Genomic DNA, 24856 nt, shown 5'->3' with positions numbered 1-24856 from the left:
GGAAAAGGTTTTACTTCAATAAATAAATGACAATTGTTAAACTAAACTAAATCCACCAAAATCGAGCACCTTTTTCCCATAAAATTCCTATAAAATATGAAGAGTTTTGCAGGACCTACTCACTCCAGCATATCATTCACAGGGGCATTCTGGCACAACAGTAAGTGTGGGCAGTCCCGTGGAGTCATGGGATTTGCTCTGCGAGGGCCTGAGCGTGGTATTGAAATGCCTCCAGGCCAGCAAGTCCTGTGACCCCGAATCAGCTGTTTGGGGCTCCTGGGGAAGAGATTACTACCTCCTTCTTCGTCTTTCTCAAAAGTAAAATAAACCCAAGTGAAATCAATGGCCACCAAACTATAAATCCCTGGTGTCGTCTCTGATACCTAAATGCAGCACAATTAGTTCGGTGTGTGGATTCTGCTTTGCTGCACCATCTATGCAGGAAACGGGGAACACAGAGAGCCAGCCACTAAATTAACTTACCTTGGCTGTTTGGAATATTGCAAGAAGAAGGATGGATGAGGGTCAGGTGTCACATTTCTGAACTCATAGTGTTTCAGGAAGCACAAGACAGCAGGGTCTTCTCAACCTGGGTCACCTTGTACTGCCTTCCTGGTTTCTGTCATATTCGTGTGCTTTTTATTGTAGCTTTTAATATTTATCTTTGTATCTATTAGTGACACCTTAATCTCATCCTAAGCAATAGTACCTGTAGACTCACAAACTACGTTTTTTTTATATTAATATCAGTAGAAAAATGATCCACTGTAGCTAAAGAAAAGTAATCTATTGTAAAATAAATACTGGAAACCATTTGAAATTTTAAAATGTGTTCACATACCTCCCAAAGTCATCTCAGGCACCTCTAGCGGTAGACATGCCACACTCTGGGACCCCTAAAGGAGAAACTATCCTGGGTCTCATAGGACAGCATAGAAGTGTTGGTTCCAGTAGAACTGGGGACACTAGAGATTCTGTCTTTTAAAAGAGCCATATAAAATAAATAAATAAATAAAAGAGCCGTATATACATACATGCATTATTATAGACTGAGACATTGAATACCATAAATGTAACTGATCACTCCCCAAATTAATCTGGGGCTTCCCTGGTAGCTCAGAAGGTAAAGCGTCTGCCTGCAATGCGAGAGACCTGGGTTCGATCCCTGGGTCAGGAAGATACCCTGGAGAAGGAAATGGCAACCCACTCCAGTACTCTTGCCTGGAAAATTCCATGGATGGAGGAGCCTGGTAGGCTACAGCCCATGGGGTCTCAAAGAATCAGACACAACTGAGCAACTTCGCTTTCACTTTCCAAATTAATCAAATCAGCAAACAATCATATACTGATCCACTCCTCCCCCCTTTTTTTGGCCATATTATGCAGTATGTGGAATCTTAGTTCCCCAACCAGACATCAGACCCATGCTCCCTGCACTGGAGGGCTTCCCTAGTAGCTCAGGAAGCATGGTAACTCCCTTGATTTACCTTCTTAATTAGATAATGGAAATAGGCCAGCTGGGATTTCTTCTGCTTCAAGCCTTATTTTCTCAGTAAAAATTTTGTTTCAAGTTGAATAACATTCTTCTTGAGCTCCTTTTTTCTAAATTTCATGAATAAATAGGAATTAGGGACCCACGCAGAGATAAAATGCTACCTTCACAGGATAAAGAATCACTCATGTACCCAGATCTAGGAAAAAAAAAAAATTAGGCTTTGGAAAACCAAAAAAAATCATGAGGTAGGGACCATAACTTGTACACCATTCCTGACTCTGTTTTGAAGCTTGTGATAAAACTGAGTCTTTAAAGCAGATGTATCTACTAATGCCAATAGTGCAGCATTCGTAAACCCTTTAGAACAACGTGAGAAGAGAAAGGGTTAGTCGCTCAGCTGTGTCTGACTCTTTGCAACCCCAACGATGGTAGCCTACCAGGCTCCCCTGTCTATGGAATTCTCCAGGGAAGAATACTGGAGTCGGTTGCCATTTCCTCCTCCAGGGGATCTTCCCAACCCAAGGATCAAACCAGGGTCTCCCGCACTGCAGGCAGACTGTTTAGTGAATGCTGGCAGTTACAAGTTCCCTCTATATTTTATGAGTATATTTTATTTCATTCGGGCTTCCTTGGTGGCTCAGTTGTAAAGAATCCACCTGGCAATGTAGGAGACACAGGTTCGATTCCTGGGTCAGGAAATTCCCCTGGAGAAGGAAATGGAAGTCTACTCCAGTATTCTTGCCTAGAGAATCCCATGGACAGAGGAGCCTGGCCGGCTACAGTCCAGGGGGTCACAAAAGAGTCAGTCACAACTTAGCAACTAAACAACAACTTGTTCATTCAGTTTACCAAGTACCAGGAAGAGAAAGTTTTATTTATAAAATATCAGCAAATGTTGTGACCTGAAGGAAGACTATATTTCAAAGTGGGCTGGGAGTTTTCCTGGGCGCTCCTGTGGAGTTGAGAATGCTGATGGAGAAAAGCAGGGGTGGGAGAGGGGACAGTTTCAGTCTGTGTTTTTACTCCCTGCTGGGCATGGCGGGCAGGAGGAGGAAGAGGACTTCTGTTCTAAGGACTGGAAAAGGGGTTGGTGGTGTGTTGTCATGGAACTGAGAATGTGGAAGCTCAGGAGAAAAAAATGGGGAAAAAATGTTCTGCAAGTTAAAGAAGAGAAAGCTTATTTATCAGCAATGAAAGGAGGACAGAAAGTGTAACCAGGTAGTACCTGGAGATCTGGAGGGTGTTAGAGCCGAGTTCTAGGACTTCTAAACAGAAGTTAGCCCAGAGAGGTTTGTAAAGACATTATTTTTATAAATGACATTATTTTTAAAATATCAGGCATCAGAAGCAGAAAGAACACATCTCTCAGACATTCCTCTGAGAGATGCCGCATTTAATTAGCCAGAGGTGCTGACTTACAGCTTCAGAGTGATGGATTCGCAGGACAGAGGCAGTATGGGTGGGGAAGGCCAGGACCATCCAGCAGAAGACCAAGACAAGGGCTAAGAAGCCAGGCATTGGTCTGGGGGCAATGTTACCTCTTTGAGGCTGGAGGGTTGTGATAGGAACTTTCTGTGGCTTGGGGCATAGCAGCTCTTAGACAATGGAAAAAGAAGGGAAATTGGAAATGTCAAGGTTTTTAACAGTTCCTGTGAATTGACAGGCTGGAAGCAGAGGCTATGAGGAAGAACAGATTAGGAGAAAGGTACCCCTCCTGCACTCCCAGGTGGCCCAGGGAGATGAGAAGGCAAGTGGGGCTTCTATAGAAAATCGAACCTTTTCTTTCTTCTAATTTTAGGGTAAACTTCATAGAGCTCATGTCTTTTTACAACTGGACTATATTTGGTGAACGGAAGAGAATGAAGACAAAGTCTAGATATTGCAGACCCCGGTGTCCCCTCCCCCCTTCCCTTCCTCAAAGTGGTCACAGGAACATACAATGTGACACGGTGGTGGTGTGATGGAAAGTTCCTTAAAAACACAAAAATCACAATTCAGCAGTTATGAGCTTGATGAGTTTGGTGAAGAAAGAATAGTTTGAGTATGAGAGTGTATGTGGGTGGTCAAGGTACAAGAAAGTGCATCCTGGCATTATTTATGTTAGTAAATTGCTAGAAAAACCTAAATGCCCATCATCAAAGGAGAAGTTGAATACATTATGACACATTCATGCAACAGAATACTAGGTAACTATTAAAAAGTTACATATATGTACATATGAAACTCTCTGGCCAGGATATCAGAAGAGCCTGTGTGTTCTGTGACTGATCCAGGATCAGAGGCTGTGAGAATTTTGTTGGGAATCCTGGGGATCATTTTTCTTCACTGACTCTCAAAGAAGAGGTAGAGTCTGGGAGCTGTGGCAGGAATGCTGTTAAATGTAAAGGTAGTCTGAGAAGAAGCCTAACTGGTAGTTAAGACCTTAGCAAGATCAGTTTCAGAGGAATGCTGGGTGGGAGGCAAATCAGACTGGGTTGAAGAGTGAGGCGAGACTGGGTGGGGGAGGGGAGCGATCAAGTGAATCGAACATTCAGAGAAGCATGGCTGTTACAGGGAGTAGACAGCTGGAGTGGTGGCGAGAAGACGGAGAGCATTTGCATCTGTTCCCCACCCTCTCAAGCAAGGCGATGCTACAGCATGTGGGACGTTTCTGGGAGACTTCAGAAAGCAAGGGAGTGGATAACTGTGGTGTCACATAGCATGTGTGAAGCACTGAATTTGGAGTGCAGAAGAAAATGACCGATGTCCTCTTGGATGGCTTCAAACTCTCTGTGAAGCATGAGGAGGGATCCCTCCTTCAGAGAGAAGATAGATTAAGGGACAGTGGAGAACAGCTTAGGTGGGAACAGGTGCCCAACACCCAAGAGGAACTGTGTGGGTTCCTGGGCAGTGTCACTGAGATCGCAGGTCGGGACTCACAGTGCAGCTGTCTGCTGGTGTGACGGTCACAGAAGGCAGGCTCCCAGGGGTTCAGGTTGACCTCGAAAGCACCTGGAGGAAGGGGATACAGAAGAGGTACATATCTTTGAGTGACTGCCTGGGGACTTCCGTGGTGGTCCAGTGGCTAAGACTCTGAGTTCCCAGTGCAGGGGGCCAGCGTTCGATCCCTGTTCAGGGAACTAGATCCCACATGCTGCAACTAAGACTTGGCACAGTCAAATAAATAAATAAAAATGTTAAAAAATAAAGAAAAAGTGACTGACTGATGGGCCCTGGGATCTAAGCTAGACAAGGAAGTACATGAGGCCAGAAGGTGCCTCAGTCACTTGGGGATAGTTCTCTCCTCCCTGACAATTTCATTTTCTCACCCTTTGACAGCCTTTACTCATTTCTGTCTCAGGTTGGGCTAGTTAGAAGCTGCTTAGTCAGTTAGAAAGCTGGAATTGTTTCTTAAAGCCACCTCTGTCCACTTCTGCCCCCACCAGTGAGCTGCTTAAGGTGGTACTTTCTGCCAATAAGTGTTTTTGTTTTTTTTTTTTTCATTTTGATGAGATTTAGCTTCTGTGGTCAAGCACAAAAAATAGTATACAGGGCAGATGGCATCTTCATAATAGTTGGGAATCCTGTCTCTCTGGGTCTCTGGATTGTTTCTTTGTCTGTATGTCTTAATATTATTCATTTATTTATTTGTCTGCTCTGGGTCTTAGCTGAAGCATGTGGGGCCTAGTTCCCTGACCAGGGATGGAACCCAGGCCACCTGTATAGGGAACATGGAATCTTAGCTACTGGACCATCCGGGAAGTTCCCAGTTTCTTTGTTTTTGGAAGTAAAATAATTATTTTTCTTATTGTTAATTGATCTAACAGATATCAGTGTGTTCAAAATAATAATACCAATTATGTATCTGATAATGTATGCTTATGCATGTATATTACATATATATATATGGAGCTCTTGTTTCAATGAAAAAAAGCATGTAAGACCTGAAGCAATGTCCATACTGGACTGGTCCAGGGGTTCACTGGAAGGGACTTACGGAAACACTGCTGATCAAGCTCCCAGTCTTCATGGCTCTTATCAATGTGCATTTTCAATGATAACAAATACATCATCTACTATGCTTTGAAATGTGAATAGGTTGTCTTCTGTTTTCTGGGCCTATATTGTGGGAAGGAAAGTGGGGAAGGATAAATCAATAAGAAATTTCAAAGAATAATTTAGTAAACTCTATTAAAATGAAAACTTTTCACACTTTCAACTCAGCATTTCTATTTCTTACAAAATACTCTCACAGTGCAAAAATGTATGTTCTAGAATGTCCTAGTAAAAGACTGTTGGCTCATATATAGGGGCCTGGTTAGGTAAATTAAGGAATGGACACACAATGGAACACTATATAGCCTTTAAAAACAGTGAAGTAAGCTGCTCCTGCCTTCTAAGATGGCCCACATGCTGCCCATGGAATGTGCATCTCTGCTTTGTTTTCTATGGCTTGCTCTTGAATTATTTCCTGTGTAAAGCCAAGGATTCTCACTTGGGGGCCCATCCCAGGAACTTGTCAGAGACCTGGGACATGATCATCCCCTTGGGACCAATTTTCCTGCAATAGCTTTACAAAGGAAGCAGAAGAAGGTGGTTTTCTCTCCCTCCCCACTTTTCCTTTTGTTATAAAAATGTAGCCCACTTAGTTCTTGGGGAGGAGCTCTCTTGCCTGCCTGCTTCTATCCTTCGCAAGTATCCTATATTGATAAACCTACTTCTTATCTAAAAAAAAAAAACCAGTGAGGTAAGCCTATATGTACTGACACGGAAGTTTCTTCGCAACATTCTGTTCAGTGTAAAGATGCAAAACAGTATTATAGCATTGATAACAATAGTTAATATTAGACTATGTATAAGGAATAAAGATTGAAGAAATGTACACAAAAGTGTTAAAGACAATGTTATCGGGAATGTGGAGTATACTTTTCATTCTATGTATTTCTATGTGGTCTGAATTCTCTATAGTGAACAAGCATAATTTTAGTGACTAATGGAATTTTTGAACATAATTTCTCTAAGCATGTTACATTAATTATTGGTCACACAATGAGTAGGTGGTGTATATTACCTATTCTATAGATAAGATGATTAGGAAAGTTAACCTGTCCAAGTTAAAGTTTAGATTCTTTATTTAAAGAGATAATCTTTTCAAACTGTGTCATAAAGTTAATATAGTCTTGCCAGGCTCAGCTTCTCTTTTTTTAGAAGCTGGCTCCTCTGGCTATTCTCCTTCCCATTGTAATTTCATTTTCCTCTCACAACTATTAAAATTCATTTCCTCTGGGAAGTTACCACAGACTCCTGGCTCATTAACTTCTCTGTAGCATTTTGATGTACTCACCACTGTGCTTCTGCATATATGTTACCATTTGAGCTGGTAAAGAATCTGCCTGCAAGGCGGGAGACCTGGGTTCAATCCTGGGTTGGGAAGATCCCCTGGAGAATGGAAAAGCTACCAATTCCAGTATTCTGGCCTGGAGAATTCCATGGACTATATAGTCAATGGGGTTGCAAAGAGTCGGACATGACTGAGCAACTTTCACTTTCATTTTCTACCATTTGAATTTGCATGGTTCTATTCTCATTCACAGAATACACAGAAGAACTATACAAAAAAGATCTTCATGACCCGGACAACCATGATGGTGTGATCACTCACCTAGAGCTAGACATCCTAGAATGTGAAGTCAAGTGGGCCTTTGGAAGCATCACTACGAACAAAGCTAGTGGACGTGACAGAATTCCAGTTGAGCTATTTCAAATCCTAAAAGATGACGCCGTGAAAGTGCTGCACTCAATATGCCAGCAAATTTGGAAAACTCAGCAGTGGCCACAGGATTGGAAAAAGTGTTTTCATTCCAATCCCAAAGAAAGGCAATGCCAAAGAATGCTCAAACTACTGCACAATTGCACTCATCTCACTAGCTAGTAAAGTAATGCTCAAAATTCTCCAAGCCAGGTTTCAATAGTATGTGAACCGTGAACTTCCAGATGTTCAAGCTGGTTTTAGAAAAGGCAGAGGAACCAGAGATCAAATTGCCAACATCCGTTAGATCATCAAAAGAGCAAAGGAGTTCCAGAAAAACATCTACCGTTGCTTTTTTGACTACACCAAAGCCTTTGACTGTGTGGATCACAAATTGTAGAAAATTCTGAAAAAGATGGGAATACCAGACCACCTGACCTACCTCCTGAGAAATCTGTATGCAGGTCAAGAAGGAACAGTTAGAACTGGACATAGAACAGACTGGTTCCAAACTGGGAAAGGAGTACACCAAGGCTGTATATTGTCACCGCTTTTTTAACTTACATGCAAAATGCTGGGCTGGATGAAGCACAAGCTGGAATCAAGACTGCTGGGAGAAATACCAATAACTCCAGATATGCAGATGACACCACCCTTATGGTAGGAAGTGAAGAACTAAAGAGCCTCTTGATTAAAGTGAAACAGGAGAGTGAAAAAGTTGGCTTCAAGCTCAACATTCAGAAAACTAAGATGGTATCTGGTCCCATCACTTTATGGCAAATAGATGGGGAAACAGTGAGAGACTTTATTTTTGGGAGCTCCAAAATCACTGCAGATGGTCACTGCAGCCATGAAATTAAAAGACACTTGCTCCTTGGAAGAAAAGCTATGACCAAACTAGACAGCATATTAAGAAGCAGAGACACTGCTTGACCAACAAAGGTCCATCTAGTCAAAGCTACGGTTTTTCCAGTAGTCATGTATGGATGTGAAAGTTGGACTATAAAGAAAGCTGAGCACCAAAGAATTAATGCTTTTGAACTGTGGTGTTGGATAAGACTCTTGAGAGTCCCTTGGACTGCAAGGAGATCCAACCTGTCAATCCTAAAGGAAATCAGTCTTGAATATTCATAGGAAGGATTGATGCTAAAGCTGAAACTCCAATACTTTGGCCACCTGATGTGAAGCACTGACTCATTGGAAAAGACCCTGATGCTGGGGAAGACTGAAGGCGGGAGGAGAAGGGGATGACAGGATGAAATGGTTGGATGGCATATGTAGTCCATGGGGTCACAAAGAGTAGGACACCACTGAGTGATTGAACTGAACTGATTCTCATTCATCTTTGAGGATGAGCTCCAGGTGAGGAACTTGACACTTTGTTTAGAACTTATGATAATCGTTCATAGCCTGTTTCTAAACCTTCTCAATAGATTTTAGGACTGAATCCTTAATGTAACACTTGCATTTGGTGGGTCATTAATATTGATGATCAATTCCTGTAAATCAAGCAAACTTTTTCTTACACAGCACTCTATGTTTTCTCTACTGAATTATGTATATAAATGTCCCTCAGTTGAGTAGCTTCTGAATAATTCCAGTAAAGTCATGTCTTCTCTTGATTTTTTTTCTTAGTGTAGGGGAGGTGTGAGTCATATAGAATCACTAGAAGGTTTCCAAATGAAAAAGCTTGATACTTACTGTGTTTACACACACACAAATACACACACACACACACAAATATTATAATTCCTCTATTTCTCTGTTTCAATCCTGACAGGGTTAAATGCTGTTTACATTATACATGACCAAGTAAATAAGAATAGATTTCCAGTTGGTTGATAACATGTGGTTGAGAAAAGAACCTTAAGGTAACTGGTTATCATATTGATTCTAGATTATCTTCCTCATCAGGTGTAAGTAGAGAGACAAACACATACTCTTTCCCAAACAAGTAAATAAAAAATGATTTCCATTTTGCTCCACAAACATTTTAATTACTTTCAGGATTTCATTAGCAGCAAAAATAACATGGTCTACATCCACAGTTGGCTGCTCTTTAGAACAGTTGTACTCCTTGTACTTTAGTACTAGAATGACAAGTATCATCAGTTCAGTTCAGTTCAGTCGCTCAGTCGTGTCCGACTCTTTGCGACCCCATGAATCGAAGCACGCCAGGCCTCCCTGTCCATCACCAACTCCCGGAGTTCACTCAGACTCACGTCCATTGAGTCAGTGATGCCATCCAGCCATCTCATCCTCTGTCGTCCCCTTCTCCTCCTGCCCCCAATCCCTCCCAGCATCAGAGTCTTTTCCAATTCATAGTGATTACTTCAGAAATCTAAAAGCTACTTTATAATACAATTTAGGGTGGGAAAGAAGACTTTCTTCTAAATTAAATCTTTAAAAATTTGTAAATTTATTTAAAGTATATGGAAAAACATAGAAAATAATATAATGGATAGCTATGTACTCATCACCCACTCTATAAAATTCTACTATTGTCAAAATGTTTAAATTTTTAAAGAATCACAGGTATAATGCTCCCTATATATGCCTTCTAAATCTCATTCTTTTTTCCCCTCTTTCCTGGACAAACTCTATTCTAAATCTGGTGCTCATTTTCTCAGGCTGTTATTCCTTTACTATGTTTATAAGTTTATAAACAATATATAGCATTGTTTTACACTCTGTACTTTCAGGGGTGTATTATACCACCTGTGCTTTTCGGCTGTGTACATGTGTAACTCGAGTTGCACAGATGTATCACAGTATACCAAAGTGTATCTGCTACCTTGTGCACGAACTTCTGGTTGTTTCGAATATTTTGTTACTGTGAATACTACTATTTAGTTTTATAAGTCTCCTTTTCCCACGTGCAGTAGTTTCTCATATATTCATGTGCATACCATCCTCCCATAAATCTCACAAAAATGGAAACTCTGATTTGATAGCTGTGGGATGAGGCTTGAAATTCTACATATGTATTAAGTTCCCAGATGATGTTGATGCTGCTGGTCCTAGGACTACACTTCAAGGAGCAAGGGCCTTGCAGAGGAGTAAAAACTTCTAGGTTGTAGTGGATGATCATCTTTAATGTTACTAGATATTGCCCAACTGCCTCTGAAGTGCCTGCACCCATCCACACTCCTGTCAGCAGCTCACAACAGTCTCCAAAATACCACATCTTCATTAACACCATCATTGCAAGACTCTGATTTTTGCCAATTTAATGGACAGGAAGTGGTATTTTGTTATATTAATTTGCCGAGTATTATTGATTTGATCAAATTATATTAATCTGATGAATAATATTGAAGTCTGACCTCCTGAGTTTCTTCTGCAATAATTTTTAACATAAACTAATGTCTGGGTAAAGAAAACGTCTTCTTTCTTCTGTTTTGTACTTTAAAAACAACCTTGTACAGCCATAGCCAAGATTAAGTCTTGAGACTTTCAGGCTAGAAAGACAAGTTGCTGAAACAGATGGATGACCTGAAGGTGGAGCTGTACCAGCTGCATGTCTCTGAACTGCCAGGCAGCACAGCATTCAAACTCTCTAAGACTCGAGTTGTTTGCAAATCTATTGCCTTTGTTCTCACTGCCATTAACCAGACTCAGAAAGAGAATCAGGAAATTCTACAAGGGCACAAAGCACAAGCCCCTGGAACTGCAGCCCAAGAAAATATGTGCTATGCATTGCCAGCTCAACATGTATGAGGAGAATTTGAAAACCACACAGCAGCAACGAAAGGAATGGTTGTGACCACCGTGGAAGTACATGGTCAAGATCTGACCATTGTGGTATCAACAGAAAACAAACTGGCTGGAAAAAAAAAAGAAAGGCTGAAGAGCATCCTTCAAGTTAAAACAGAAGGATGATAAAGAGCAACAAAAACAAGACAAAAACATAAAACTCCTTCGTAAAGGTAAAAATATAAATTTAGAATTATGTAGTGTTCGAATGTAAGTGCATAAATCACTTTTAAATCTGGTACAGAATTTAAAAAACAAAAGAAGCATAAAAAGTAATTATATATCTATGTTAACAAACATGCAATATTAAAATAGGTAATCTGTCTCAAAAACATAAAGTGGGTGAGGCAGAACTGAAATAGAGTTTTTATGTGACTGAAGTTAAATTACATTTAAAATATACTATAACTTTAAAACACTTGATGTAATTACATCAGTAACCACAGAGAAATTATAGAATGTACACAAAGGGAAATGAGAAGGGAATCAAAATGTCACTACAAAAAAAAAAAAAAAAAAAAAACAACTCAGCAAAGCACAAAATAAGGCAGCAGGAATAAAAGAACAAAAAAGTTATATACAGAAAACAATGAACAAAATGGCAATATTAAGTCTTTTCCTGTCAGTAATTACTTTATATGTAATAGGTTAAATATACTAATTAAAAGACACAGATTGGCTGAATGGATAAAAAATAAGAACCAACTAATAGGTTATCTACAAGAGGCATGCTATACATCTAAGATACACATAGGCTAAAAGGATGGAAAAATATTCCATGAAAACAGGAATCCAAAGAGAGTAGAAGTGGCCATACTAAGATAAAATAGACTTTAAAACCAAAACTATCATATGAGACAAAGAAGGACATTATATAATGGTAACAGGGTCAATTCACCAGGAAGATATAACAATTATAATGTACATGCACCTAACATTAGAATTCCCAAATATATAAAGCAAACATTGACAGAACTGAAGGGAGAAATAGACAGAAACATAGTAACAATAAGGATAGCTCAATACTCCACTTTCAGTTAAGGATATAACAAAGAGATCCATAAAAAAATAGAGGACTTAACACTACAGAATAATTGAACCAAACCTATACTGAGCACTTCACCCAAGAACAGCAGGATGCAAATTCTTCTCAAGTACACATGGTCGTTCTGCAAGGCGGTCCACATATTAGGTCACAAAGCAAGTCTTAATAAATTTAAGAAGACTGAAATCATACCAAGTATCTTCTCTGACCACAATGGAGTGAAACTAGAAGTCAACAGCAGAAGGTAAAAATACAAATATGTGAAAACTAAACAACACACTCTTAAACAACCAATGGGTCAAAGAATAAACTACAAGGGAACTTAGAAAATACTTAGAGACAAATGAAAACAAAATACCACACACCAAAACCTAGGCAAAAGCAGTGATAAGAGAGAAGTTTACAGAGATAAATGCTTGCATTAAAAAGAAGATCTCAAATCAATAATCTAATTTTATACCTTGAAAAAAAAAAACTAAATTTAGCAGAAGAAATAATAAAGATGAAAGGAGAGTAAATGAAATAGAGAATAGAAAAAGTGGAAAAAAATCAGTAACTAATAAAACCAACTGAGTGTTTGTGTCCCTTACCCAAATTCATATGTTGATGCCCTACCACCAAAGTGATGGTATTTGGAGGTGGGGGTCTTTTGAGAGATAGTTTAAATTAGGTCATGAGGATGGCAACCTCATGATGGGATTAGTAGCCTTGTAAGAAGAGGAAGAGAGAGAAATCTATTTCTTCATGCACATATACCAAGAAAAGGCCATCTCAGTACCCAAGAATGGAGAAGGCAATGGCACCCCACTTCAGTACTCTTGCCTGGAAACTCCCATGGACGGAGGAGCCTGGAAGGCTGCAGTCCATGGAATCGCTGAGGGTCAGACACGACTGAGCAACTTCACTTTCACTTTTCACTTTCATGCATTGGAGAAGGAAATGGCAACCCACTCCAGTGTTCTTGCCTGGAGAATCCCAGGGGCGGGGGAGCCTGGTGGACTGCCGTCTGTGGGGTCGCACAGAGTCGGACACGACTGAAGCGACTTAGCAGCAGCAGCAGTACCCAAGAAGGCAACTGCAAGCTAAGAAAAGGGTTCTTACCAGAACTGACCATGCTGGCACCCTGACATGGACTTCAACGCTCCAAAACTGAGAGAAATAAATGTCTGTTTTTTAAGCCACCCTGTCTATGGTGTTTTATTATGGTGGCATGAGCAGACTAAGACATGGTCTTTTAAAAAGACCACAAAAATTGGCAAATCCTTAGCTACATGAACTAAGAAAAAGAGCTAGAAGATTCTAATAACTAAATTAGAATCAAAAGAGTGGATATTATGACTGATGTCACAGAAATAAAAACAGATTATAAAAGATTACTGTGAACAATTAAATATCAACAAATTAGATAACCTAGAAGAAACGGATTGATTCCTGGAAACATACAAACTACCAAAACTAAATCATCAAGTAGTAAAGAATCTGAACAGACCTATAATGAGATTGAAGCAGTAATCAAACACTGCCCAACCAGGACAAGATGACTTCACTGAAGGATTTTATCAAACAATTAAGGAATTAATACCAATCTTTCCAGAGAATTGAAGAGGAGGGAACATCCCCAAACTCACTGTATGAAGCCAGCATTGTTCTGATACCAAAACCAGAAAAAAAAGACACAAGAAAACTATAGACAAATATTCCTGATGAGTAAGGATACAAAAATCCTCAACAAAATACTAGTGAACTGAATTCAACAGCACATTAAAAGTATTCACACATGATTAAGTGGGATTTGTATCTGGAATGCAAAGATGGTTCACCATACAAAAGCAATCAGTATAAATATACAACATTAACAAAATGGAGAACAAAACCCATATGATCATCTCAACTGATGCATAAAAACACATTTGACAAAGTAAAAATTTTTTCATGATAAAAACACTCAACAAACTGGGGAAAATAAGGAAACTACCTCAACATAATAAAAGCCATCCATGAAAAGGCCACAGCTAATACCATATTCAATCATGAAAGATAGTTTTTCCTTTAAGATCATAAACAAGGCAAAGATGCCCCCTCTCACCACTACTATTCAACACAGTACTGAGTGTCCCAGTCAGTGCAATTAGAGTAATAATAATAAAATAATAAATAAATAATGAGCTTTTGCCCATTGACTACAGAATGAAAACCCAGGTCATTTAAAAAAGCTGTACTCCAATATATGAATCTACCAGATTAACCAATTTCCTGTTGTTGGACAACAGATTGGATTCTTTTACTTTTATGAACAATACTTGAACAATACATACTCTGTAGCTAAATATTATACCTTTTAAATAGTTTTAATATCAGCTTCTCTCTCCCTTTCTAATTAGCTCTCAGCTGTTATACCTCTATCCTTCTGTGATCAAATAATCAAGCTAGTTAGATAATTTTACTTGTAATATAAACCTTATATGCAATTCTGTCCCTTCCTCTAAGTCCTAGGGAAAAGAGGCGGCTGTTGTAGAAGCTGTGAAATGGCGTTGTCTGTGCTTATTCGGGAGTATACTTTTAATATGACCAGCTCTGTCAGAATTGGTTCTTGCCTCATTGAATAAATCTAGATGGTAGTACTTGCTCTTGCACCTTTTGGTTGCCTCTTCCCTTCCACTCCTTTTTAGGGTCTTGAAACTTTATCTACCTTTATACAGGGTTCATTCCATTAGGGTAGGAGAACTCTAGGAGTCAACTGTAAGTTGAAAAAAAAAAAAAACCACTGCAAAGTCCTTATAAAGAACTTGAAATCAAAGCAGGAACTTAGGGTCTATTTACCATCTCTATACCAAGGATGGTTTCAAACATACACCTCTTAGTTGGAATGCTGGGGTTCCAAAACTTAGTTTGAGTCATAAAGTTCTTCAAAAAGTATAACAGAGAATCTGGATCCTCTGAGGACCAAATCCTTTGCATATATGCTAAAATCATGTGGAGCAAATATCTTTAATAGGTAAGATTTTCACTTAAAAATCAGTTCAATACCTGATCTGTGTAAAGAAACTGTTCTCACAGTGCTAGTTATACAATTTTCTGAGGTTTGAAAAGGGAACACAGAACTCTTGACACATATGCTTCAACTAATGATGTCTCTGGCTGTTTGGATCAACCATATATATAAGATACTCCTTCAATCTGAGGGCACAGGGAGACCCAAACATATCTGAAAATTCTAATACAAACTCTAGAAACAGCTGGTGAGTCCTCATCCCTCTATATACACTATTCTTGGGGAAGGAAGAGATTACTGATAATTTTCATTTCCTTGTTGTAAGTTTCCAAAGTTGTTATAATAAACATTTTATAAAAAGGTTTTAAGAAATACACCAAAAGGAATGAGCATACCTTAATAACGTAAATGGAGGTGGAAGAAAGCCTAGACTTGCTCTTCAATGACCTTTTTCCAGTTATAAAGTTACTTCTCCGTTACTTGAAAAGAAAAAAGCCTAGAAAAGATGCATCTTGAATACTTGTTTAAAAAAAAATGCTTTTCAAAAATGCATCTTGAAAAACTAGCTTGATCATAAGTATCATTAAACTTGTCAATAATGTTTAGTTGGAAAAAGCTTCCTAATTTTTTGTGATCTTCTTTTAATTAAAAAAACAAAGTACCACATGTACCTGGTAAAATATTCAAACAGTTCAAAATGGTATATAAAATATTTCTAACTTGGACACCAATTCTTTTCCCAGAGGTAGTCATTATTAGCAAGTTTCTTATTCTTCCAGAAATGTCTTATGCATCTACAAAGGATATATATATATACAAATGCTCTTCATCTACATGAGATCGTAATTTCTAGTCCTCTTACAATCCATCCACTTGATGAGACGATGTGAGGAAAAAACAGAATTACATAAAAATTAGGCCAAGATAAAAACTAGTATGAAACTGTTGACAAAAACTCAAATGGTTCATGAGATGGCCAAAACTGAGGAGGAAAAATTATGAGGCGAAAACGCTTCTTAGGTACTAAAAATAAAAGCTTTTACCCTTTAAAAATTATATTTCTCTCTTTAAGAGAATCTTCTGTACACGAAAGAAAGTCACCATGCTACTGATGTTTATTCAGTAGGTAGACTAAACACTTTAGCATTTTTTCCCTACTGGTTCTGGAAATTACCTCTTTCCTTAAAAAAAAAAAAGTTTAAAGGTAAAATTTTAAATGGTAAGACAGTATAAAATGATACAGAATGAGAAAAATACTTTATTCAGTGCACCCTAACAGTTTTTTCAGTTCCATTCATCATTACAGTAAAAAAAAAGAAAAAAATCTGCTGCTATTTTTTGTTGTTTTACTTAAATAGCTAGACTCAAGGAAAAATATTAAATTTAAGAACTCCTAATGTTATTGAAAATTTATACTTCTTATAAATATATATGCAATATATATGCATATACATGTGTATGTGTGTGTGTGTATATATATACTTATATATATATATATATATACTTCCTCTTTCATATGAACCACTCAAAACAATTTTAAAAGCCAGTTTTTTTCTGTATTTAAAATTGCCCTTTTAAATATTTAGAAATTCCACAGGTGGTGGCTTTAATGGAATTTTTCCCAGAGCAAATTTCTTGGATTGAAACTGTTCCAGTTCTTCTGCTGTTAGTTGATCCTTGGGTGTGAATATTGCATTATCTGTTGAGGTGCTGCCAAGTGAGAATGAGAGAGAAGTAGGTATGCTGCTGTTTCCAAAGGTGTCACTGGATGACTTAGAGAAACCAGTGTGAGGCTGTGAGCCTGGACTACCAAAACCAGCTACAGAACTGCCACTTCCAAAGGCTGGGGCCACTGGAGATCCAACAGGGCTTGCTGCCATAGAAGGTGAAAATCCTGAAAATCCAGATGATCCAAAACCAGAAGCTGCAGGGGTTTTAAATGAAAATGAAGCAGCAGATGTGATTTCGGGTTTCCTAAGGCCAAAAGTCGGAGTAGCAGCAGCAATGGCAGAACTGGCAGCGGGTACAGCTCCAAACGCTGGAGTATTCCCAAACACAGGAGGGCTTCCAGAAGGGGCTGTAGCAAATCCAGGGCTTGGTTTAAAACTAAAATTCTGAGCACTGTTGCTGCTGCTGTTATTCACAGGAAAACCTACAAAAACCAGAAAAAGAAAAAAAAACTATTAGTCAAAAAATGTAGCTATATTACTACCTTGCCCCCACCTTTTCTTTTTCTTATTTCTGCCATGTTTAGATGATGAGAAACTTATTGGAAGGAAGAAAAGTGAAAATGAGAAGTTAGGACAAACTCACTAAACCCTGTTGGCCTGTCTTTCTGCTACACTGATCTCATCTGCACTCTAATTTACCTTCACTTAAGAAGGTAGCTCTTGAGAAATCTCAGGGATTAGGGAGTGGACTTTCACTTCAGCTTGTCCTCTACTCTTGTTGGAGCTGTCACTTGAAAACAAAACTACGCTGTTATGTACAGGAACAAGAAAGTCCTCATAGGTACTGTTACCATAGCTATGTAGTCCTATGAAACTCTAGAAACACCATTCCTAAAATACACATCTAAAACCTGAGCCATAGGGTCTTTCAAAGAACGTGCCCATTCTGAACACCATTTCACAATGCTAGATGAGCCAAATTCTTTGAAGCTCTATTATGGAAGGTGGTAAAATTTGCAAGGGTGACTTAACATGGCACTAGAGACACCTTCAGGCTTTGTATTTGAAACCCATAAAATCCCATTTTTCTAAATCAATCAAGTCTTGCATGACTTTTCACTTACCTGGTGACCCAAATGTTACTGTTTGCCTATTGCCAAATCCAAATGAAGGTGTTGCTTGATTCACTCCATCCTGTAAATCGGACAGCTATTAAAAAAGAGGTAGGCAAGTGAATAACTCAAGTACTTTTTCTGTACACTTTTAGCCAAATTTAATTTTTCAAATGTGCACTTTAAAATGTCTTCAATTGCTTAACATAGAAAAATGCCCACAAGTGAATATGCATAGAAAAAATGGGCCCTGAGTTCTCAAGGAGTTCAGAGTGATGGTCTGGCTGATGAATTGTGAGTGTTTTTAATTTTATTTATGCTTTTAAAACATTTTCTAAATTTCTTCAATAAACACATATTAAAATCATAAATACTTTTTAATTCTAGATTTCAGTGTCTACAGGTTGATCTGCATTAACCAAGAAACCTAGATATTAGGTAAGGGACCTTTAGAGGCTACCCCAGTTGACTTACTCAAATGCCTGACTTGAAGTTAATTCACAATTACATTATTAAAAGCTTACCAGTAAACTCTATTAAACATTCCCTATTCCCTTAAAATATTTTATGTTCTTGCTATTTTCTGCTGTAGAAATATCTTTCATCTCTGCTTACTGAAATCTTAATCTCCTTTTCAATGAACTTTTCACTTAATCCTAACTCTAATAAGTCCTTCCTCATTAATACAAGCATATATTATTTCTCTCATTTGAAAACCCTATTGGCACTGTTTTTAAAAAATAGTTATTTATTTGGCTGCACTGGGTCTCAGTTGTGGCACTCAGGATCCTTTAGTTATGGCATGTGGGATCTAGCTCCTCAACCAGGTATAGAACCCCAGCCACCTGCATTGGGAATGCAGTCTTGGCCCCTGGACCACCAAGGAAGTCCCCAGCATTTTCTAAAATTCAACTTTATTGAGGTATAGTTTACATAAAATAAGATGCATCCATTGAGAAATTTATTTTCCAATGGGTTTTCATAAATTTATAACCATCACTACAATCAAGATTTAGAATATTTCCATCACCCATAAAAGTTCTCGTGTGTCCATTTCCAGGCAACCCTCTTCCAACCTCTGGTCCCAGGGAACCACTCATCCACTTTTTATTACTAGAAATGAGGTTTGTCTTTTCTGGAGTTTCATATAAATAGAATCATATAGTATACAGTTTTTGGTTTTTTTTGGGGGGGGAGGGGCTAGCTTCTCTCTCTCAGCTTGTGTGATAAATTATCATATAAGGAATGTAGATAAACAAATCATATTATATCCATATAATGGATTAAAAGAATAATTGGACATAAAGAATTGATGCATGGTAAGCCAGTTGTAGGTGGGCTATCCAAGATTCTCAATTACAGAAGGGCCCCCTGGAAGCTGTCAAAGAACACAGAACTTCCAATCTTGAAGGAAGCTCCGTAGTTCTCTGAACTCAGTTACCCCTTACACATTAGCATTGGTGATAGTGGGCCACCTCTCATCTAGAGAAAAAATACTTCCAAGAAGTCCTGCTGCTGCTAAGTCACTTCAGTTGTGTCCGACTCTGTGCGACCCCATAGACGGCAGCCCACCAGGCTCCCCCGTCCCTGGGATTCTCCAGGCAAGAACACTGGAGTGGGTTGCCATTTCCTCCTCCAATGCGTGAAAGTGAAGTCGCTCAGTAGTGTCCGACTCTTAGTGACCCCATGGACTGCAGCCTACCAGGCTTCTCCATCCATGGGATTTTCCAGGCAAGAGTGCTGGAGTGGGGTGCCATTGCCTTCTCCGAAGTCCTACTGAATTCAAATGGCATGACAACAACTGAAAGGCAGAAGAAACTAGCTTGCACAAGAGTCTAGTCATTTAGAAGCAGATATTTAAGGAGTAGGGTATTAGGACTTTCAGTCATTCACTAAGTTCAGGCAGCTACTACTCTTATAGCTTTTTCAGAAAGTACAAAGAAAAATCACCTAGGAAACTGGAAATATTAAATTCCAAATGTAAATATTTTATTTAAAAATAATGCTCTTAAGAACACTTTTTGGGGGCAGAAAAATAAACTTTATCAACAGAGATAATGAATATGCTGTAGTAGTATCATGTATTTTGGGGGACAAGTGCGTATATACCTCCTAACAGCATTTCTGTATAAGACAGGAACATATGGTAAGTGTCCTCCAGTCACCAAAGTGTGTACTAGTCTATATGTGACTTCCCTGGTGGTCCAGTGGTTAAGAATCTGCCTTCCAATGCAGAGGATGCAGGTTCGATCCTTGGTTGGGTAACTAAGATCCCACACACCATGAGGCAAATAAGCCTACATGCCTCAACCAGAGAGCCTACGTGCTGAAATGGAGATATCATGTGCCAAAACTAAGACCCAATGAAGTCAATAAATAAATAAATAAATATGCATTCATATAATTTTTCAAAGCAATTTCTTTTTAAATGCTGAAACCTGTAATACTTGAATTTATATTATATAGTATTTCCAAATTTTCAAAACTAGTACTACCAAAATTAAGAACCTAATCCTAAGAATAGTTTTAGAAAAGCATAATTATCTGTGCTTTTCTGACTAAGGAACAGAGAGAAAGGAATTCCAGAACCTTGACTCTAAATGATAATATATTATGGTTCTTGAGAATGTGTATCATAATTCTTTAGCTTTGTTTCACAAATCCAAAATGAAATTCTTCAAAAAGGCAACAGATAAGATACTTCCTTGTAGAAGATTCTCCAATACTCACCAAAGCTATTGCAGTTGATGTATTTAGACTTTTCAGTTCATTCACCCTGTTCCTCCACTGATTTATCAACTGCTGGACAGAATTTAGCTGAAGAAAGATGACAGAAAAATAACATGTCAGTATTGAGTGTTTAAGTTAAGCTCTTCAACAACTTCATGTCTTTATTTCCAAAGTCACAATAAAATTATAAAACATTTTTATGGCCCATAACTTCTAAAATTTTCATTGACCTACCCCTACTTGCCAGACACTCCTGCTGTAGACCCCTTTCCCTTTCCCTATTCTCCAGCTCCTTGTATAACCTAGTTAAGATCCCAAGTACCTGGCAGCACAGAGTTATTAATAGTTATATTTGGATGGGAGACAAACATGTGTACTGGTTGATATGATACTGACAGTAGACAATAGAAAATACAGAGTTTATGTCATTTCCTTTAAGCACTAAACTTATTCTTACCCAGTTTCTCAATTTTTTGATACTTGATACATGAGAAGGCTAATCTGCACCCAACACTGCATTTATTTGTTTTTCTAGCATTCATCATGGTGTCTGCATGTACGAGATGCACCATAAATGTCTGTCAAATGATGAAAGGGTATGATTTCTGGGACTGATTGCTGAATAATTGGTAATAAAAATAAAAGCACTGGTAGTTACTATAGTCAAAGTATACTCTCATCACTTTAGATAACCAACCAATTGTAAAGAAAATAATTTAGAATATAGTTTTCTGAAAAAAAAAAAAATAGACCTCATCCACTTTGCCAACACACAAGTGAGCCACTATAGAGAAGACAATAATTAACAGCTAATCTGTTAGTAGATGAATAGGAAACAAACTTACATAACTCTGTAAGTTATTGCTGGTTAAGAAGTTATGGTATTCAAGTCTCAACTCCTCTGGTGAAATGTCTGTAAAACCTGAAGTGAGGAATCAATTGGAATCTTTAAATACCAATACTTTTGATAGTATAGTAAAATGAGAAGTGCTAGATAGGAAAATATGCTAATCTTGATCATTAGAAAAATTTCATAATCATAAGGAAAGAATTAAAAAACTAGACTCTACTTAATGAAGTATAAAATTAGAATAAAATATAGTTCATTATTAATATTTGAAGGGGCAAAATTTCCTAAAGATAAACGGAGTGGAAGGAATAATACAGAAAAGAAAAAGAGAGTTGATTCCATATACATTTGAACTTATAAAAAAAATTCTGTATGTCAAAAACTGTAACAAGCAAAATTAAAAGGCAAACAGTAAACTAGGAATACCATAACTGCAACATATATGACAGAAGAGTTAATGAGAATGTATAATTAGCTCTTACAAATCAGTAAGAAAAATAAGCTAACATGGGCAAAGATAATGAACAAGCAATTCACAAAATAACTCAAGTAGCCAGTATATAAATGAAATTGAAAAGTTCAATTTAAAATTACAACTTAGGACTTCCTTGGTGGTCAGGGAAGACAGGGCAACTAAACTGATGTGCCACAACAACTGAGTCCAAGATGTAGAACGCTTGAGCTGCAACCGCTGAGCCTCCACGCCACAACCGCTGAGACCCCACGCCACAACCGCTGAGCCCCCACGCCACAACCGCTGAGCCCCCACGCCACAACCGCTGAGCCCCCACGCCACAACCGCTGAGCCTCCACGCCACAACCACTGAAGCCTGCATGTTCCAGAAAATGTGCTCTTCAACAAGAGAAGCCACTGCAATGAGAAGCCCATGCACCGCAACCAGAGAATAACTCCCACTCACTGCATTAGAGAAAGCCCCTGTGCAGTAATGAAGACCCAACACAGGCAAAAATAAGTAGATAAAAAAAATTTTTTTTAATAAAAATACAACTTAAAATAGACACAATGTTTTATTTATCAGATTGGCAAAAATTAAAAATGGACAATCATTATTAAGGATGTGGTGAAATGGACATTCTTCTAAGTTGCCATTATGGAAATCATGGTAAAACTTTTCTGGGAGGAAAATTGTCAATAAATGTCAAAGGCCTTACAAATGCTCATACCTTCTGATTCTAACAGAATTTCTAGAATCTGACCTCGGGAAATGATTGAACATGTAAACAAAGGGTGTTACATAAAAAAGATGTTCATTCTAGTATTTCTAGTAATAGACACACTGAAAACAACAAGGCTTCTGCAACACTAGGTTATGACTGCTAATTATATATATAATAAGAAATAAGTGCATACATGTTTTGAAAGAAATACACTAAAATGTTACAGCTGTTATCTCTGAGATCAGTTGATCTTTATTTTATTTACATATTTCTGTATTTTTCAAATTTTCTATGGCAACAGATAATAACTTTCATAATAGGAAAACTTTTTGAGGAAAAAAAAAAAGAAGAAAGAAAAATGTTCAGAATTTTTTTCTACAGAGACTTACTGGTAACCAGATACCACTAACTCCAAAGACTCCTACCTTCGAATAAAAAAACCTAAAACATTCAAATCAGATCCCTCGATGCTCTCTAACAACTTATCTTTACCATCTTTACAAACTACTCAGGCCACAAAACCAAGAATCACCTCGTATTTCTCTTGTTGCCCATATCTAATTAATAAGCCTCTTGCCAGTTCTAGCTCCAAAACATGGATTTGACCCATTCTGTCTCCACTGCAAGTAACTCTCAGTCAACAGCAGCTGTCTCCTAACTCATTTCCCTTCCTCTATTTTGTGCCCCCAACCCCTGTTCCCAGCAAACCATTTCTTTTCACTTAACAGTCTAAGTGAGCTCTTTCTAATCAGATCACATCCCTCCTCCTGCTCAAAACTCTCTGTGGCTTCCTAGTGCAATTAGGCCCAACATGATCTGGCCCCTGGCTGCCTCTCTCTGGCCTAATGTTATATTACTCTTTCTCTTGTTTACTCTCCTCCAGCTATTCAGGCCTCACTAATCTACAAGTATGCCAATCCGGTTTGCACAAGGGGCTCTGCACATTCCCCCCCAAATCTTCCCAGAAGAGACATCTCTTCATTCAGGACTCAGTTTCAATACTGCTTCCTAAAAAGAGATAACCACTCTAAGTAAAGAAACACTGTCCCTCTGGTTACTTTCTCTTCCTTCCATCAGTCACTCATGGTGAACCACAAAGACAGAAAATGATGTGGGTGACTATTTTCTCAATTCTTTCAAAGATAAGTATAAATACAGTATCATTCTAGTGGCAAAGGAAAAATTAATTCATTATAAAGACAGTGATTCTCCTACTTTCTGACTTCAGAACCCTTTTACATTCTTAAAAATAATTAAGGATTCCAGACCTTTTGCTTACATAGGTTACATAAATCAATATTCACCATATTTGAAATGAAAACTGAAAAGTGTAGAAAATATTAATTCATTTAAAAATAAGAAATCAATGTGTCAACATGAATAAAAAAACTATTTTCCAAAACAAAAAATAAAAATTTAGTGATATAAGTGCCATTGTTTTATGTTTGCAAATCTCTTTAATGCATGGCTTAATGGAAGACTGCTGTATTATAATATCTGCTTCTGCTATTTAATCTGCTTCAATCTGTTTCAGTACATTGTCTGGTTCAAGTATATAAAGAAAAACTTCTCACACAGATATGTAGCTGGGAAAGGATGACTTTAATGGTCTTTTTAGATAATTGTGGATATTCTTCTTTGGTACAATACCAAAACTTGACAGGCAACAGTTTCTTAAAGGTTAGCTATCATGTGGACTCAAATCATATTAATGATATCATATTAATGAACCAAACTATTAACTAGTTTACCCACTCCAGTATTCTGGCCTGGATAATTCCATGGACTGTATAGTCCATGGGGTCACAAAGAGTCGGACACAACTGAGCGCCTTTCACATCACTTCACTTAGAATGCATTTTTCAACCATGTAACTTCTCACACTGGTCATTTGGAAAATATTGGTTCACTGAGTTATCCAGAATTTCCAAATGTTAGCACACGTCATCTTACTAGAAAAAAAATTTGTATTTGTTAACATTACTTTATGTGTGCTCCCCATTTGCACACAGAATACTTAAAAGGTGTACGCTTATAAAATTAATAACTTTTACCTCTTCATCAGGGACATTCTTAAGTGAAGATGTCATTAAAAATTTTTTTTATTGACTACTATAATCTACTAGTAGTTTGTTGCCTGTACCTCATCAACAGCTTTACACCAACAGTATAAATGTCAACACAGTGAAAATGGCAATTAATGTCTTAGTATTATTATGAAAATATTTCTAAACTTGTATAGCCCCTAAAAAGGATCTCAGGAATAGGGTTGCCAGATTTAGCAAAATAAAAAAAAAAA

At 38.0% G+C, this 24856-nt stretch overlaps 1 protein-coding gene across 2 annotated transcripts in view; it reads right to left on the bottom strand.

Annotated features, from left to right (window-relative positions):
• Positions 1-4414: 4414 nt before the first annotated feature.
• NUPL2 (nucleoporin like 2) overlaps positions 4415-24856 on the bottom strand; it is a 29581-nt gene continuing 9139 nt past the window's right edge. The window contains exons 4-9 of one of the 2 annotated variants that reach the window (XM_010839046.1): positions 21374-21450; positions 20529-20615; positions 17811-17895; positions 15412-17168; positions 5472-5593; positions 4415-4486 (exon numbers count right to left, since the gene is read on the bottom strand). In XM_010839046.1, coding sequence (XP_010837348.1) covers positions 16591-17168; positions 17811-17895; positions 20529-20615; positions 21374-21450 — 827 coding nt within the window. In that variant the 3' untranslated portion in view covers positions 4415-4486; positions 5472-5593; positions 15412-16590. The remainder of the gene's footprint in view (positions 4487-5471; positions 5594-15411; positions 17169-17810; positions 17896-20528; positions 20616-21373; positions 21451-24856) is intronic. The other variant, XM_010839047.1, reaches the window with a different exon arrangement.

The sequence above is a fragment of the Bison bison genome, unplaced genomic scaffold (genome assembly GCF_000754665.1).
Source record: "Bison bison bison isolate TAMUID 2011002044 unplaced genomic scaffold, Bison_UMD1.0 scf7180017864109, whole genome shotgun sequence".
Lineage (NCBI taxonomy): Eukaryota > Metazoa > Chordata > Mammalia > Artiodactyla > Bovidae > Bison > Bison bison.
The sequence above is the reverse complement of the archived record's forward strand: the minus strand, read 5'-3'. Positions and strand labels throughout refer to the sequence as shown.